Source organism: Dendrobates tinctorius, unplaced genomic scaffold, assembly GCF_039654945.1.
Source record: "Dendrobates tinctorius isolate UK_male_01 unplaced genomic scaffold, ASM3965494v1 ptg000396l, whole genome shotgun sequence".
In the NCBI taxonomy this organism is placed as follows: Eukaryota; Metazoa; Chordata; class Amphibia; order Anura; family Dendrobatidae; genus Dendrobates; species Dendrobates tinctorius.
The window spans coordinates 895,724-912,579 of NW_027362062.1; the positions used below are offsets into that span (position 1 = coordinate 895,724).

A 16,856-nucleotide genomic window follows, 5' to 3' on the forward strand; every position below is an offset into this window, starting at 1 on the left:
CGATAGGATAGGGAATAACTTACTATCTTGGGTACACCCCTTTAATTTATCACTTTAACTTATAATAAGAGCTACAAATAAGCTTTGCTATTGCTGAGAGGAACTATGTACTACAGGATAATTCTATGTACTTAGGTGCCAAGAGGTGTGATGTGCCGAAAGGAGTGATATGCTGCAGTATAGGGCCAATAGGAGTGATGTGACTCAGGATGGGGCTAAGAACAGGGTCGGCGTTAGGGGCAGGCAGACCAGGCAGCTGCCTAGGGCCCCCGCTCCCCCAGGGGACCCCAGCTAGCGGCACATCACGCAGCCACTATGGGCCCCTGTGAGGGAGGGGGCCGCCTGCCCCCAGCGCCAACTGCCGCCGCATTGAGCTATACCGGCGACTGCCAGTACACTTCAAAGCAATGAGGTAGGAGAGAGCGTCAACTGACGCTCCCTCTCCCATCATTCCCCACTCTGCCTCTGACACAACGGGTGCGCGATGACATCATCATGCACTCACTGTGTGCCAGGCAGAGCAGGAGAACAGGAGTCTGGAGCAGCGCGGGCACAAGGAGAAGAGGTGAGAAGAGTTTTTTTTTTTTTTTAAATCAGTGTGAGGAGTGGAATGTGGGGCCATTCTGGGGGGGGCAGCTGTATACCATGTGGTGTGCTGGGCTGTATACCATGTGGTGTACTGAGCTATATACTATGCTGGACTATATACTATGTGGTGCTGGGCTGTATACCATATGGTGTGCTGGGCTATATACCATGCTGGGCTATATACCATGTGGTATGCTGGGCTATATACCATGCTGGGCTATATATCATGTGGTGTGCTGGGCTATATAGCATGGTGGGGCTGTGCTATATGCCATGGTGGGGCTGTGCTATATGCCATGGTGGGGCTGTGCTATATGCCATGGTGGGGCTGTGCTATATGCCATGGTGGGCTATGTACCATGTGGGGCTGGGCTATATACTATGCGGCTGTGTTATATACCAAGGGGGGTACATTTTACATTATATTCTATGGGGGAGGCTGTTATATAATATGGGGGGTTAAATTATATTCTATGGGGAGGTGGGCTGTATTATATTCTATTTGGGGCTACATTTTATTCCATGGGGGGCTGTATTCTATTCTATGGGGGGTGATTGCATCATACTCTGAGGGGGCTACATTATACTATATGAGGAGGCTACATTGTATTCCATGTAGGGGCTGCATTATACTCTGAGGGGGTTGCCATATATTCTATGGAGGTGCTGCATAATATTCTATGGGGGGGTTTACATTATATTCTGTGGAGTGGCTGCATTATACTCTGTGGGGTAGCTGCATTATGCTCGAAGGGGTGGCTGCATTATGCTATATGTGGGCTGCATTATACTGTATCGAGGACTATGGGGAATACATTATATGAAGAAATATAGGGTGCATTATACTATGGGAAGTGAATTGTACTACATGGATGACTATGGCGGTGCATTATACTATATGGTCACTATGAGGAGTGTATTATACTATATGGAGGACTATGGGGCACATTATATTATATGGAGGACTATAGGGAATGTATTATACTATATGGGGGACATTATATTATATGGAGGACTATGGGCTGTAAACTGTAGATGTGCTGCTGATAACATGATAGTATATGGGGACAGATTGATCCCTTACTGATTTGTTCTGTCCCCATCATTCTTTCTCAGACGGTGGAAAGAGGCCGGGAAACAAATGTTGAACGACTTCAATATTGTCGATCACACTCATTTAGCGTCCTGAACTCGGCGCATGTAAATACAATCAAAATGCTTCAGTGTGATGTGCAATATGCTAGCATTTGGGGCCCCATTTTAAACTTTTCCTAGGGCCCCACTTTGCCTAGAACCGGCCCTGGCTAAGAGGAGTGGTGTGCTGAAAAGAAGGGGTCGAGAGGAGTTATGTACCACAGGATGGGGCCGAGAGGATTGGTGTGCCGACGATTGGGGCTGAAAGGTCCACAACTATCACAAGAATGTTGGTTTCCTAGAAAACAAATACTCCTAAAGTTTGTAGCTGATTGCCAATGTACAGGTTACAATTCTGATCCTTCTGTCCTTCCAGGAAGCGGTCAGTCTGTTCCCAGCAGTAGTCTGACGTCCCCCAGCCATGTCAATCTGTCCCCGAATACAGTGCCGGATTTCTCCTACTCCAGCAGCGAGGATGAGTTCTATGATGCCGATGAATTCTACCAGAGTGCTTCCTCCCCTAAGCGATGCATGGAGTAAGTCTGGTTCCCTCTTCCTCCTAATAATAATCCATTTAGCCAACTATAAGCACTAGTTGTCGCTAAGCCAACCAGCCATTTTTAATATGATGGTTCTTACAGTCGGGTCATGTAGGTAGAGCAGGGTTCCCCAACTCCAGTCCTCAAGGCCCACCAACAGATCATGTATTCAGGATTTCCTTTGTGTTGCACAGGTGAAGCAATTATCACCCGAGCAATACTAAGGAAATCCGGAAAACATGATCTGTTGGTGGGCCTTGAGGACTGGAGTTGGGGGACCCTGAGGTAGAGGACCTAATTTTTTATTTATTTTTTCCCTAAAATTTATGAGGACTCTTAGAATGTACAATGCATTTTGTGTCTGTATTAGAGACAAAATTCCCAGGTTTACCAACGTTGGAGCACTGTAGACTTCTATGGTGATGTAACTTCAGTTCTTTTTAACCATTGAAGGACAGAGTATTGAATCCATAATTCGGGCACAAAAAATTACTTGTGTTTTATAAATGTCTGAAAGCAATTGTAGCCATTAAATCATTGCACAGGGATTCTGTGACAAAACGAGCATTTATTGTAATTTTATAGCAGATTTTCAGTTGAAAAACTGTACCAAATATCCATCTGAAAATGTCCTAAAACCAGCCAGAGGAACATAAATCTCTCATATAAATGTCGTCCATGTGTAATTTCCATCATGTTGAATAGTATATGTAAACAAAACAAAAAATGTATCCGGCGTGACCGGAAAAAAGAAAAGTGTTCAAAAGTACAAATTCCATGGCGTAAAGTGACCTCTGTTACTCAGATTAACAACGAAAACACAAATGGGTAAATAAAACATTGTCATCATCCTGATAAGAAAACACTTCTGGAGCCCAGCACTGATAGCATGGCATTGTGCGCCCCTGGTTAATAATCTGACAGATTACTACCAGGAATTTTAACTCTTTACAGTGTCTAATAGATGGGAATAAGCTTTGCTAAGAAAACTCATTGGCTGATAATCTGACATTCACCCACCGAATGAGCAAAACAAACATTCGTTCTTCCAGCCAAATGATCTTTTGTGCATGCATAAAGGATGATGGTTCTCGCCAGCACCTGTGCAAACTGGATCTGTGCTGCCGAGACCAATGGCCGCCTATGGACACTGAATGATCTATTACAAAAGTGTTGTGTGTAAACAAGCTATCAATCAGCAAACAAGTGGTTGATAGGCGGGCATTTACTGCCAGCAGTCGACCATTGCAAATCCGAGCCTGTTTACACCGGCCAGTAACTGGAAATGATCATTACTAGGAGCACCTTTTTTGGAAATTATCAGCTTGTGTAAACCGGCGCAGCTCATCTCCCCTGAAATCCAAAAGATCAGCCTTTGAAATTCCAACGTGCCGGATCCTTCTTTCCTCGACGCCTTCTGCTGTGGGACGTTAAGGAGTCCCCTGTACACATCGGATGATTTCCTGTCGAAATCGGCATTTGTCCGACTTTCATCCAATATGTATGGGAAACTTATAAAAATAAGTTTTAGTGTAGCAGGAAGTCGGACCCCCACTGATCAGGATCCTAGCGATATCACTTTATCAGATGGGAATACCCCTGTAACAGACAATCATCACTTCCGTTTCTGTATGTGGTGTAATCTACACGCTGCACGTGTCTGTTGGGTAGTCACTATTTGTAATGTCACGTCCTGTTCTTAAAATGTCTTTTTTTTTTTGCTGCAAGACTTCTATCTAGTTGGTAAGAATCCATGTATATTTCAGACATTTACATTGTCGGGGGCTCTTATCTATGCAGCGACCTCTACTGATGGTTTTATAATGAGGCATGGCCTGCTTCATACATTGAAACGTCACGGATATTATTCTTTGTCTTGTGGACCCATTGACACATTGTTTTTTTTTACACTGCAGCGATCCCTTGAAGATGTATACGAGGGGATAGTGTCTGCCCAGTATTTCATGCACCCTCGTCCCCCCAACGTGTCTCCTATCACTGCACATCAGTGGCGCTATTAATCCTCATTTAGGATCTGAAACCGCACAGACCGTCCCTGTAAAGTCCCTTTTCCAATGAGAGTTAATACGCAGCAAGTTACGCCGGCTGTAGCTCCGGTCTGTCCGCCTTTCTTCCTGTATTCTGGGAGGTGGGACGACTCCAGGGCTTGCATAGCAGCCAAAAACCTCATCCGCAGACCTGCTGACGTCATGTAGCAGCATCTGCAGCGTCCGCCCACACACAGAGCAGCATGTCGTAGCAGGGAACGGAGGTGAAACCCGGAAGATGGTAATAGCTCGTTTAAAGGGGTTGTCTCAGAGCACATAAATGTCCATAACCAATGCAGATACTACCTTAAGGATCCAGACCTATCTCCAAGGACAGGGGTCTCCGTTCTGACTAGTGCCCGACCTGCAGTGACAGAAGAGGTGGCCGCACTAAGCGCCGACACTCCGTTCACTGCTATGGGAGTTCAGATTACAGCCGAGTGCCAAAGTAGAGATCATTGGGCTTCTTTCTGGAGGTAGGTTCGGTTTCCAAAAGTGGGACCCAGATCTATTAGACATTTATTGCATGTCCTTAAAGTCTGGAACAAGACAACCCCTTTAAGCTCTTATAGGTTATTTCTGTGTTTTAAGTTGTGCTATTTTTCCCAGTTCTCCACTGATTTGCTGTATTTGCTGCATATTAGTGATAAGCGAGAGTGCTCGGATGAGGTGTTATCCGAGCACACTCGTTTCTTAATCGAGTTTTTGTGACGTGCTTGAAAAAAATGCTCAAGCCCCCTCTGCTCCATGTCTCTTGGCTGTTCGACAGCTGCAACACATGCATGGATTGCTTAACAAACAGGTAATCCCTGCATGTGTTGAGGCTGTCGAACAGCTGCGAGACATGCAGCCGCAGTGACTCGAGCACGCCGAAATACTCGATTAGGACACGAGTGTGCTTGGATAACACTTGATCCGAGCACGCTCTCTCATCACTACTGCACATGTGACATTCTCTCTAAGCCGGGGAGCTCTACTTTCCTTCATTTTCCGATTTATTCAATGTTCTCCTGGGCATTGCTCGTCTGTGCTCCCGTGTACCATCCTTCGTTTTCCGATTTATACAATGTCCTCCTGGGCATTGCCCGTCTGTGCTGGCTTCTACAGATAATGGATTATCTGCAAAAAAAATTTCCTAAAGGAGAAACCTACAGTTTTTACTAGGCTTGCTGAAACTTCTAGTTCCATCATTTGATGATATCTGGGGTGTTTTGGATTTCTTAAGGATGATATACCGGTTGGCTATAAAATAAAATGCATTTTTTTTTTTGTTTCACAGCTCGTCCGAATCTGCTGCAGCCCTGACGCACAGCAGCACGGGGACCAGTCTGAAGAGGCCGGACACTACGGAATCCCTCAATTCCTCCATGTCAAATGGGACCAACGGTAAGTAGTGGAAAATACCCCGGTAACTGCTTGGGATTTCTTGTAGTACAGCGTTCTAGTTTTATCAAACGAGAGTTGCATTTCACTAATGTTCGGCGGGTTGCATGCAACCTCTTAAAATGACTCAAGTAAAATTAGAAAGTTTGCTCCGCAATTACAATCTCCTCCTTGTAGCGTCACGGATGTAACACAGCTGCATTTTAATGTCAAGATTAAAGAAATCTTCCCATCTCAAACATTTATGGCACACCAACAGGATAGAAGGGTCGGATCCTACCGATAAGACGTGCATCTCTCTCGTAAATGGGACCCAGTCGTGTATCACTGCCACTGGACTTAATTTCCTTACAAATGAATGGGAATTTTGACTACTGACAGCAGGATGGGACCGTGCTCCATTATGGAGATAGATGCAGTTCCCACTGGTGGAATCGCATCTACTATCAATGTATGAGATGGGAATACTGCAACCCCAGAACCGCCTGACGTCCATGATACAGATTTCCATTATTATGGGCATCTGAAGTCAGATTTAGAGGAAATATCCACTTTTTAACACTTGGTAATTTTAGTTCCAAAATTGTGATGGGTAATTTTCTTGGTCACTTCACTGGGGAATAGAGGAGACCATGGGTGCTTTGTCGCCCAATGAAGGCTATGAGAAATGGGTTTTACGGTAAGTACAAAAATGCTTTTTTTGATCTTAGCATCGAGATCCAATATCCTGTTGCTGTGCCCTAATTATCCTGCTTAATGGGCCTTTGTAAACTCCCGAGTTCTCTCTAGGCTTGGCATGTTTTAACCAGATAGTCATTTTCCCATAGATCAGTTTGACCCTCAGGATGACCGTGATGACGACGGGGAAGGAGAATCGGTGGAGGAGCACAAGAGCGTCATCATGCACCTTCTGTCCCAGGTCCGTCTGGGCATGGACCTCACCAAGGTGAGAACTTTATTCAAAATGTTGTCCCTCAAAACCAGTCTTTGTGTACTTTCCACTTGTTTGGAACCAGTCAGATAGAAAAACGTTCCATAAACACGTTCCTTGCAGACGGTGTTAATGGAAGGTTTGTGTCTGGGCCAAAAACTCTTGTGATGGCAAAGCAAGGATTCTTCCTCCACTGATCTCTGGTTTATCTTGGTGCAATCTTAAGATTATATTATCCCATTTAAGATGAAGATTTAATTGCTGGCGCTAAACAGACGTGTGGTTGATATAACTCATGTGCTTCAAGTTCGGCCTTAACTCTCAATGATCCAGAAGAGGGCAAGAAACACAGGGAAGAGAAATAAATCCTAAATATTTGCAAACATTATAATCTGTCTTCTATTTTGCCTATTGAATTGCAAGGAGTTTGTATGTTCTCCTCGTGTTTGTGTGGGTTTCCTCCGGGCACTCCGGTTTCCTCCCACATTCCATAAGACATACTGATAGGGATATTAGATTGTGAGCTCCATCGGGGACAGTGATGATAATGTGTGCAAACTATAAAGCGCTGCGGAATATGTTATGGCTATATAAAAATAAAGATTTATTATTTGTTTTTATTTACTCTTTAAATTTTGATATCAAATTTGTAAAAATCTTTTTTCTCAGTCACTTTAAAAAAAAAAAAAGTTCTGTCTTTTTTTTTTTTTTTTCTTTGAGACCCGTAACTATTTTTTTTTTTTTTTTTTTTTTTTTTTTTTTTTATGATGGAGCTATGTGAGGACTTGTATTTTGAAGGGGTTGACAAAATAATAAAATCTAAAACACCTGATCATGGTGCAATGCCCTGACATCCTTCACAATTTCCAGTGCGTTCAAGTCATCAGTCCGTTCACACTCAGCTTTGCATAATATTCTCTGCACGTGGCGTTATCTGTTTGTGACCTTGGAAATACGTCTTTATATTTTGTATTTTTCTGAAGGTTGTACTCCCCACCTTTATCCTTGAGAGAAGATCTTTACTGGAAATGTATGCCGATTTCTTTGCACATCCAGACTTGTTTGTAAGGTACCGTATTTGCTTTACATGATCTACTAACAAAAAAAGCAGAAACCCCCCTGTTGTGAAAACAGACCTACTTTGCAGGTGGTGGCCAGTAGTAGGCTGCGCTATTCTATCCAGTAAATAAATGCATGACAATCTCCATTATAAGTCATTATGGATCCTTTGCAACCTCAAGCGAAGACACCACCAACATTAAAGAACTGAGTTGGTAGTGGTATCCATACACCAGCACACAGAACACTGATGTTGCAGGATACATGATAGTTGTGCCATAAATGCTCAATTAATATCACGTTTGGTTTCTTTTTAGTATTGGTGACTACAAAGATCCCAAAGACAGGATGGTTCAGGTGGTCAAATGGTACCTGTCTGCCTTCCACGCCGGCAGGAAGGGCTCTGTTGCAAAGAAGCCTTACAACCCCATCCTCGGAGAAGTCTTCCAGTGTCACTGGGACCTACCAGGGCAGGATAACGAGGACTCTGTAAGTTCCTTTCAGTTGTGTTTGGTGCAAAATAGACAATGCAGAGGTTCTCCGGGCATATGTTATTGATGACCTATTTCTGGGATAGGTCATCACTTTCTGATCGGTGGTGGTCCATCATCCAGCACCTCTCCTGCAAACCCCCCCCAATCAGCTGAAGGAACCATTGAATGGAGCTGCATAGTGCCGATCCCGGTTTTATTATTTATTTAATGGCCTTCAGCTCGTTCTGGAGCCATGACGACTTGATGGATGAACACTCTGTAGGAAGATCGATCTTAAGAAAGTCCAAATGGGTGCACCAGGGTCTTCTCCACCGTTATCTTGATGGTTTCAAGCCATCGGGTTGCTGGTCTTCCTCTTCGCCTTGTTCCTTCTGTTCTTCCAACCATGATGTCCTTCTCCAGTGATCGCACTCGATGTATGATGTGTCCAAAGTAGGCAAGTCATATCTTGGTGATCCTTGCTTCGAGTGACATGTCTGGCTTAATTTGTTCCAAAATTGCTTTGTTTGTCATACGTTACTACAGAAAAGACCAGACTGTGTGATGTGACCCGACTGTTCCGATGCCGGGTACTGCACATCATCTCCTATTCGGGTTGGGTGGTAAACTCACAACAATCTAACATTTATGCCTGTCCTCAGGATAGGTCATCACGATCATATAACCGGAGAACCCTATTAATGGTATTATCTTGTGATTAATTACTACATTTCTCTGTTCGATCACGAAAAACAGAACAAACAGGGGAGGGGGCGCAATAACAAGAACTGTAATATCTACATACCAGAGTTTTTTTTGTTTTTTTTATAAATCATTGCAAATGAAACCTTTTGTATTTTGCTTGATATGTCAGAGTACATAAATATATTTATTTGTGGGAAAACCTCATTATCATCGTAGTACGAACACATAACCCGCCATGGTCACGTTTACTTATAACGGTATTATCATGTAATTTATTTCAGGAGCAGGTTTCTGAAGGACCAGTTCCCTGGGCTTCCAAAAACAATGTGACTTTCGTAGCCGAGCAGGTCTCGCACCATCCGCCAAGTAAGCTTCAGCGTAATTTTTATTCTCGCTTTTATTTATGGATCATGGCTTAATAATACTATTATTTAAGGCAGTTGTAAAATATTTCCATTCATATATAAAATTTGAGATACTGGGGTGTGCATAAATGGATATTGTGCAGTAATTTACCCATTTGCTTTCTTATTAGGTCTTAAAACTTTTGTCTTATTTCCTTATATATGTATATAAGATGTATGTGTGTGTGTGTGTGTGTGTGTGTGTGTGTGTATATATATATATATATATATATATATATATATATGCATACATGCATGCATACAGTGAGGCAAAAAAGTATTTAGTCAGTCAGCAATAGTGCAAGTTCCACCACTTAAAAAGATGAGAGGCGTCTGTAATTTACATCATAGGTAGACCTCAACTATGGGTGACAAACTGAGCAAAAAAAATCCGGAAAATCACATTGTCTGTTTTTTTTTTTCATTTTATTTGCATATTATGGTGGAAAATAAGTATTTGGTCAGAAACAAAATTTCATCTCAATACTTTGTGATATATCCTTTGTTGGCAATGACAGAGGTCAAACGTTTTCTGTAAGTCTTCACAAGGTTGCCACACACTGTTGTTGGTATGTTGGCCCATTCCTCCATGCAGATCTCCTCTAGAGCAGTGATGTTTTTGGCTTTTCGCTTGGCAACACGGACTTTCAACTCCCTCCAAAGGTTTTCTATAGGGTTGAGATCTGGAGACTGGCTAGGCCACGCCAGGACCTTGAAATGCTTCTTACGAAGCCACTCCTTCATTGCCCTGGCGGTGTGCTTTGGATCATTATCATGTTGAAAGACCCAGCCACGTTTCATCTTCAATGCCCTTGCTGATGGAAGGAGGTTTGCACTCAAAATCTCACGATACATGGCCCCATTCATTCTTTCATGTACCCGGATCAGTCGTCCTGGCCCCTTTGCAGAGAAACAGCCCCAAAGCATGATGTTTCCACCACCATGCTTTACAGTAGGTATGGTGTTTGATGGATGCAACTCAGTATTCTTTTTCCTCCAAACACGACAAGTTGTGTTTCTACCAAACAGTTCCAGTTTGGTTTCATCAGACCATAGGACATTCTCCCAAAACTCCTCTGGATCATCCAAATGCTCTCTAGCAAACTTCAGACGGGCCCGGACATGTACAGACTTAAGCAGTGGGACACGTCTGGCACTGCAAGATCTGAGTCCATGGTGGCGTAGTGTGTTACTTGTGGTAGGCCTTGTTACATTGGTCCCAGCTCTCTGCAGTTCATTCACTAGGTCCCCCCGCGTGGTTCTGGGATTTTTGCTCACCGTTCTTGTGATCATTCTGACCCCACTGGGTGGGATTTTGCGTGGAGCACCAGATCGAGGGAGATTACCAGTGGTCTTGTATGTCTTCCATTTTCTAATTATTGCTCCCACAGTTGATTTCTTCACTCCAAGCTGGTTGGCTATTGCAGATTCAGTCTTCCCAGCCTGGTGCAGGGCTACAATTTTGTTTCTGGTGTCCTTTGACAGCTCTTTGGTCTTCACCATAGTGGAGTTTGGAGTCAGACTGTTTGAGGGTGTGCACAGGTGTCTTTTTATACTGATAACAAGTTTAAACAGGTGCCATTACTACAGGTAATGAGTGGAGGAAAGAGGAGACTCTTAAAGAAGAAGTTACAGGTCTGTGAGAGCCAGAAATCTTGATTGCTTGTTTCTGACCAAATACTTATTTTCCACCATAATATGCAAATAAAATAAAAAAAAAAAACAGACAATGTGATTTTCTGGATTTTTTTTTCTCAGTTTGTCTCCCATAGTTGAGGTCTACCCATGATGTAAATTACAGACGCCTCTCATCTTTTTAAGTGGTGGAACTTGCACTAATGCTGACTGACTAAATACTTTTTTGCCCCAATATACACTCACTGGCCACTTTATTAGGTACACCATGCTAGTAACGGGTTGGACCCCCTTTTGCCTTCAGAACTGCCTCAATTCTTCGTGGCAGAGATTCAACAAGGTGCTGGAAGCATTCCTCAGAGATTTTGGACCATATTGACATGATGGCATCACACAGTTGGCGCAGATTTGTCGGCTGCACATCCCTGATGCGAATCTCCCGTTCCACCACATCCCAAAGATGCTCTATTGGATTGAGATCTGGTGACTGAGGAGGCCATTTGAGTACAGTAAACTCATTGTCATGTTCAAGAAACCAATCTGAGATGATTCGAGCTTTATGACATGGCGCATTATCCTGCTGAAAGTAGCCATCAGATGTTGGGTACATTGTGGTCATAAAGGGATGGACATGGTCAGCAACAATACTCAGGTAGGCTGTGGCGTTGCAACGATGCTCAATTGGTACCAAGGGGCCCAAAGAGTGCCCAGAAAAAATTCCCCACACCATGACACCACCACCACCAGCCTGAACTGTTGATACAAGGCAGGATGGATCCATGCTTTCATGTTGTTTACGCCAAATTCTGACCCTACCATCCGAATGTCGCAGCAGAAATCGAGACTCATCAGACCAGGCAACGTTTTTCCAATCTTCTACTGTCCAATTTCGATGAGCTTGTGCAAATTGTAGCCTCAGTTTCCTGTTCTTAGCTGAGAGGAGTGGTACCCAGTGTGGTCTTCTGCTGCTGTAGCCCATCTGCCTCAAAGTTCGACGCACTGTGCGTTCAGAGATGCTCTTCTGCCTACCTTGGTTGTAACGGGTGGCAATTTGAGTCACTGTTGCCTTTCTATCAGCTCGAACCAGTCTGCCCATTCTCCTCTGACCTCTGGCATCAACATGGCATTTCCGGCCACAGAACTGCCGCTCACTGGATTTTTTTTCTTTTTCGGACCATTCTCTGTAAACCCTAGAGATGGTTGTGCGTGAAAATCCCAGTAGATCAGCAGTTTCTGAAATTCTCAGACCAGCCAGCCCTTCTGGCACCAACAATCATTCCACGTTCAAAGGCACTCAAATCACCTTTCTTCCCCATACTGATGCTCGGTTTGAACTGCAGGAGATTGTCTTGACCATGTCTACATGCCTAAATGCACTGAGTTGCCGCCATGTGATTGGCTGATTAGAAATTAAGTCTTAACACACAGTTGGACAGGTGTACCTAATAAAGTGGCCGGTGAGTGTGTGTGTATATATATATACACTCACTGGCCACTTTATTAGGTACACCTGTCCAACTGTGTGTTAAGACTTAATTTCTAATCAGCCAATCACATGGCGGCAACTCAGTGCATTTAGGCATGTAGACATGGTCAAGACAATCTCCTGCAGTTCAAACCGAGCATCAGTATGGGGAAGAAAGGTGATTTGAGTGCCTTTGAACGTGGCATGATTGTTGGTGCCAGAAGGGCTGGTCTGAGAATTTCAGAAACTGCTGATCTACTGGGATTTTCACGCACAACCATCTCTAGGGTTTACAGAGAATGGTCCGAAAAAGAAAAAAAAATCCAGTGAGCGGCAGTTCTGTGGCCGGAAATGCCATGTTGATGCCAGAGGTCAGAGGAGAATGGGCAGACTGGTTCGAGCTGATAGAAAGGCAACAGTGACTCAAATTGCCACCCGTTACAACCAAGGTAGGCAGAAGAGCATCTCTGAACGCACAGTGCGTCGAACTTTGAGGCAGATGGGCTACAGCAGCAGAAGACCACACTGGGTACCACTCCTCTCAGCTAAGAACAGGAAACTGAGGCTACAATTTGCACAAGCTCATCGAAATTGGACAGTAGAAGATTGGAAAAACGTTGCCTGGTCTGATGAGTCTCGATTTCTGCTGCGACATTCGGATGGTAGGGTCAGAATTTGGCGTAAACAACATGAAAGCATGGATCCATCCTGCCTTGTATCAACGGTTCAGGCTGGTGGTGGTGGTGTCATGGTGTGGGGAATTTTTTCTGGGCACTCTTTGGGCCCCTTGGTACCAATTGAGCATCGTTGCAACGCCACAGCCTACCTGAGTATTGTTGCTGACCATGTCCATCCCTTTATGACCACAATGTACCCAACATCTGATGGCTACTTTCAGCAGGATAATGCGCCATGTCATAAAGCTCGAATCATCTCAGATTGGTTTCTTGAACATGACAATGAGTTTACTGTACTCAAATGGCCTCCTCAGTCACCAGATCTCAATCCAATAGAGCATCTTTGGGATGTGGTGGAACGGGAGATTCGCATCAGGGATGTGCAGCCGACAAATCTGCGCCAACTGTGTGATGCCATCATGTCAATATGGTCCAAAATCTCTGAGGAATGCTTCCAGCACCTTGTTGAATCTCTGCCACGAAGAATTGAGGCAGTTCTGAAGGCAAAAGGGGGTCCAACCCCTTACTAGCATGGTGTACCTAATAAAGTGGCCAGTGAGTATGTGTATATATATATATATATATATATATATATATATATATATATATATATATATATATATATATATATATATATATATATATATATATATATATATATATATAAAATAAATGCCCTAAGCAACTTCCGGTTGTAACAACTTCCGTCCAGTTGTAACCGGTGACGTCACCGCACACCTCTTTCCATGTTAACCCTCAACACACACTCTCCACTCACGTCCACTCACTCTTTCACTCCACATACGACCCTGTCTCTCATACTCACGCCGTCATCACCGCTGATCCACGATCCCCGACATCATCTTCCGCCGGCGCCATCCTGGATCCAGACGTCCTCCACGCCAGCGACATGTTCTTGCGGCGACGCCATTTTGGATCGGCGAAATCCTGCGATAGTCAAGATGGCGTCGCCGCAAGAACATGTCGCCGGCGTGGAGGACGTCTGGATCCAAAATGGCGTCGGCGAAAACTCGCGAGATTTCGCCGACGCCATTTTGGATCCCGATGTCCTCCACTGCGGCGACGCCATTTTGGATCGGCGAAATCCCGCGATAGTCAAGATGGCGTCGCCGCAAGAACATGCCGCCGGCGAGGACGACGTCGGGATCCAAAATGGCGTCGGCGAAAACTCGCGAGATTTCGTCGACGCCATTTTGGATCCCGACGTCGTCCACGCCGGCGACATGTTCTTCCGGCGACGCCATCTTGACTATCGCGGGATTTCACGATACTCAAGATGGCGTCGCCGCAAGAACATGTCGCCGGCGTGGACAACGTCTGGATCCAGGATGGCGCCGGCGGAAGAAGATGTCGGGGATCGTGGAGCAGCGGCGATGACGGCGTGAGTATGAGAGACGGAGTGAGAGAAGGGGTCGTATGTGGAGTGAAAGAGTGAGTGGAGATGGTGAGAGGAGTGTGTGTTGAGGAGTGTGTGTGTTGAGGGTTAACATGGCAAGAGGTGTGATGCTATCGCATCCTCCCGATGCGATAGCATCGGGCCATAATCTAGTGTGTGTGTGTGTGTATGTATGTATGTGTGTGTGTATGTATATATATATATATATATATATATATATATATATATATATATATATATATATATATATATATATATATATATATATATATATATATATATATATATATATATATTAGTGTAATAAACTTCCTTCTCATCCCTCAATGGGGGAGGTCTTTGTTGTCCTTCCTCATTCTCAGGTCCCAGGCCTGGGAGTTTGAGGGTTCTGCGCAGGATCTTGGTTGTTCCCAGCATTGCGCTTTTCTGGACAGGGAGCTCAGATGTTGCTCCTGGGATCTGTTGTAGCCATTCTTCCATCTTAGGGGTCACTGCTCCAAGTTCTCCTATCACCACTGGAATCACTGCTGCCTTCACCTTTCACATCTTCTCCAGTTCTCCTTTGAGGCCCTGGTATTTCTTCAGCTTCTCATATTTCTTCTTTCTGATGTTGCTGTCACTTGGTACTGCCACATCTATTATCATTGCTGTCTTCTGATCCTTGTCTATCACAATGTCTGGTTGGTTAGCCAACACCTGCTTATCTGTCTGGATCTTGAAGTCCCACAGGATTTTAGCCCTTTCATTTTCCACCACTTTCTCTGGGGTCTCCCACCTGGACTTAGGGGGACTTAGCCCATATGCTGCACAGATGTTCCTGTATACAATTCCCGCTACTTGGTTGTGGCGTTCGGTATACGCTGTTCCTGCTTGCATTTTGCATCCTGCCACTATGTGTTGGACGGTTTCTGAGGTTTCTTTGCATAGCCTGCACCTTGGGTCTTGTGTTGTAGATTCCTGCTTCTATGGATCTGGTACTTAGTGCTTGCTCTTGTGCTGTTATGATTAGCGCCTCTGTGCTCTCTCGGAGTCCAGCTTTCTCCAGCCATTGGCAGGATTTCTCCATGTCAGCCACCTCCATTATCTGTGGATGGTACATCCCATGCAGCAGCTTGTCTTGCCATGGTGCTTCATGTTCCTGTTCTTCCTTCTAGATCTGTTGTTGCTGCCTTAGGCATTCTCTCAGCATCTCATCTTCTGGTGCCATTCTTCTATGTATTCCTGGATACTCCTTGTTTCATCCGTGATGGTGGCTTGGATGCTTTTCAAGCCTCGACCACTCTCCTTTCTGTTGGTATACAATCTTTGGGTGCTAGACTGAGGGTGGAGACCTCCATGCATTGTGCGGAGCTTTCGTATCTTCACATCTGCAGCTTCCATCTCTTCTTTTGGCCAGCACACTATGCCAGCAAGGTATCTGATAGCTGGCAGGGCATATGTATTGATGGCGCGGATTTTATTCTTCCCATTGAGCTGGCTCTTCAGGACCTGTCTTACCCTTTGATGGTATCTGGATGTTGCTGCGCTCCTTGCCTCCTCATCATGGTTACTGTATCCCTGTGGGATGCCGAGGTGCTTGTAGCATGTCTGTACATCTGCTATGTGCCCTGCTGGTAATTCCACTCCATCAGTATTGACTACCTTGCCTCTCTTTACTACCAACAGGCCGCACTTCTCCAGTCCGAAGGACATCCCGATATCTTCGCTGTATATCCTTGTCAGGTGGATCGGTGAATCGATGTCTCATTTGTTTTCGCATACAGCTTGATGTCATCCATGTAGAGGAGGTGGCTGATGGTGCTTCCACCCTTGAACTTGTGTCCATAGCCAGACCCTGTAATTATCTGACTGAGGGGGTTCAAGCCTATGCAGAACAGCAATGGGGACAGTGCATCACCTTGGTATATGCCGCATTTGATGGTCACTTGTGCTAGTTGTCTTGAGTTGACTTCCAATGTTGTTCTCCATAGCCTCACTGAGTTTCTGAGGAAGGGTCTTAATTTCCTGTTGACATTGTAGAGGGCCAAGCATTCACAGATCCATGTGTGTGGCATTGAGTCATAGGCTTTCCTGTACTCAATCCAGGCGGCGCTGAGATTGGTCTGTCTGGACCTTGAGTCTTATGCGACTGCTCTATCTACTAGGAGCTGGTGCTTAGAGCCTCTGGTGTCGGTCCCGATGCCTTTCTGAGCTGGATTCATGTACTGGTTCATATGGTTCTGTAGCTTGGCGGCTATGATGTCTGACAGGAGTTTCCATGTTGTTGTAAGGCAGGTTATTGGGGGTAGTTGGAAGGAACTGTTCCTTTTGTGAGGATTCTTCATAATCAGCAATTCATGACCATCACAATCAGTGATTGGTTTTGGGAGCCATGTCATCTGCTGGTGTAGGTCCAATG

The 16,856-nt window shown here is 44.6% G+C and overlaps 1 protein-coding gene across 4 annotated transcripts in view; it reads left to right on the top strand.

The window, feature by feature from the left end:
• Positions 1 to 16,856, top strand: part of OSBPL9 (oxysterol binding protein like 9) — a 98,219-nt gene that overhangs the window by 68,502 nt on the left and 12,861 nt on the right. For all 4 annotated transcript variants that reach the window (XM_073563649.1, XM_073563651.1, XM_073563648.1 and 1 more), the window contains 6 exons: positions 2,099 to 2,258; positions 5,589 to 5,695; positions 6,520 to 6,638; positions 7,607 to 7,692; positions 8,000 to 8,171; positions 9,142 to 9,226. In XM_073563649.1, the coding sequence (XP_073419750.1) occupies positions 2,099 to 2,258; positions 5,589 to 5,695; positions 6,520 to 6,638; positions 7,607 to 7,692; positions 8,000 to 8,171; positions 9,142 to 9,226 (729 nt within the window). The remainder of the gene's footprint in view (positions 1 to 2,098; positions 2,259 to 5,588; positions 5,696 to 6,519; positions 6,639 to 7,606; positions 7,693 to 7,999; positions 8,172 to 9,141; positions 9,227 to 16,856) is intronic.